The sequence below is a fragment of the Haliaeetus leucocephalus genome, unplaced genomic scaffold, assembly GCF_000737465.1.
Source record: "Haliaeetus leucocephalus isolate CR32 unplaced genomic scaffold, Haliaeetus_leucocephalus-4.0 Scaffold848, whole genome shotgun sequence".
Classification (NCBI taxonomy): domain Eukaryota; kingdom Metazoa; phylum Chordata; class Aves; order Accipitriformes; family Accipitridae; genus Haliaeetus; species Haliaeetus leucocephalus.
This window is the reverse complement of record NW_010973284.1, coordinates 14,551,091-14,551,339: the sequence shown is the minus strand read 5'-3', so window position 1 is coordinate 14,551,339 and position 249 is coordinate 14,551,091. Positions and strand designations below refer to the sequence as shown.

The 249-nt window shown below is 76.7% G+C and overlaps 1 protein-coding gene across 2 annotated transcripts in view; it reads right to left on the bottom strand.

Moving 5' to 3' along the window:
* SH3GLB1 (SH3-domain GRB2-like endophilin B1) overlaps window positions 1-243 on the bottom strand; it is a 26,596-nt gene extending 26,353 nt beyond the window's left edge. For both annotated transcript variants that reach the window (XM_010582582.1, XM_010582583.1), the window contains exon 1: window positions 92-243. In XM_010582582.1, coding sequence (XP_010580884.1) covers window positions 92-163 — 72 coding nt within the window. In that variant the 5' untranslated portion in view covers window positions 164-243. The remainder of the gene's footprint in view (window positions 1-91) is intronic.
* Window positions 244-249: the final 6 nt, after the last annotated feature.

The window sequence follows — 249 nt, the reverse complement described above, 5'->3', positions numbered from 1 at the left end:
CGCGGCCTCGCCCACCTCCCGCAGCTCGGGCCGCGGCGGCGAAGCCCAGTCCCGCCGAGGCCCCCGCAGGAGCGGGCGACCGGGGCCGTACCTGCACGGCGCGGCTCAGGAAGGTGCCCGCGTCGGCCGCCAGCTTCTTCACATTGAAGTCCATGATGTTCATCTTCGGCGGGGGAGGGGGCGCTGACTCAGCCCGGGCACCCGCGGCGGCGGCGGCAGCAGCCGCTCCGGCCCGTCCCTGTGGGGAGC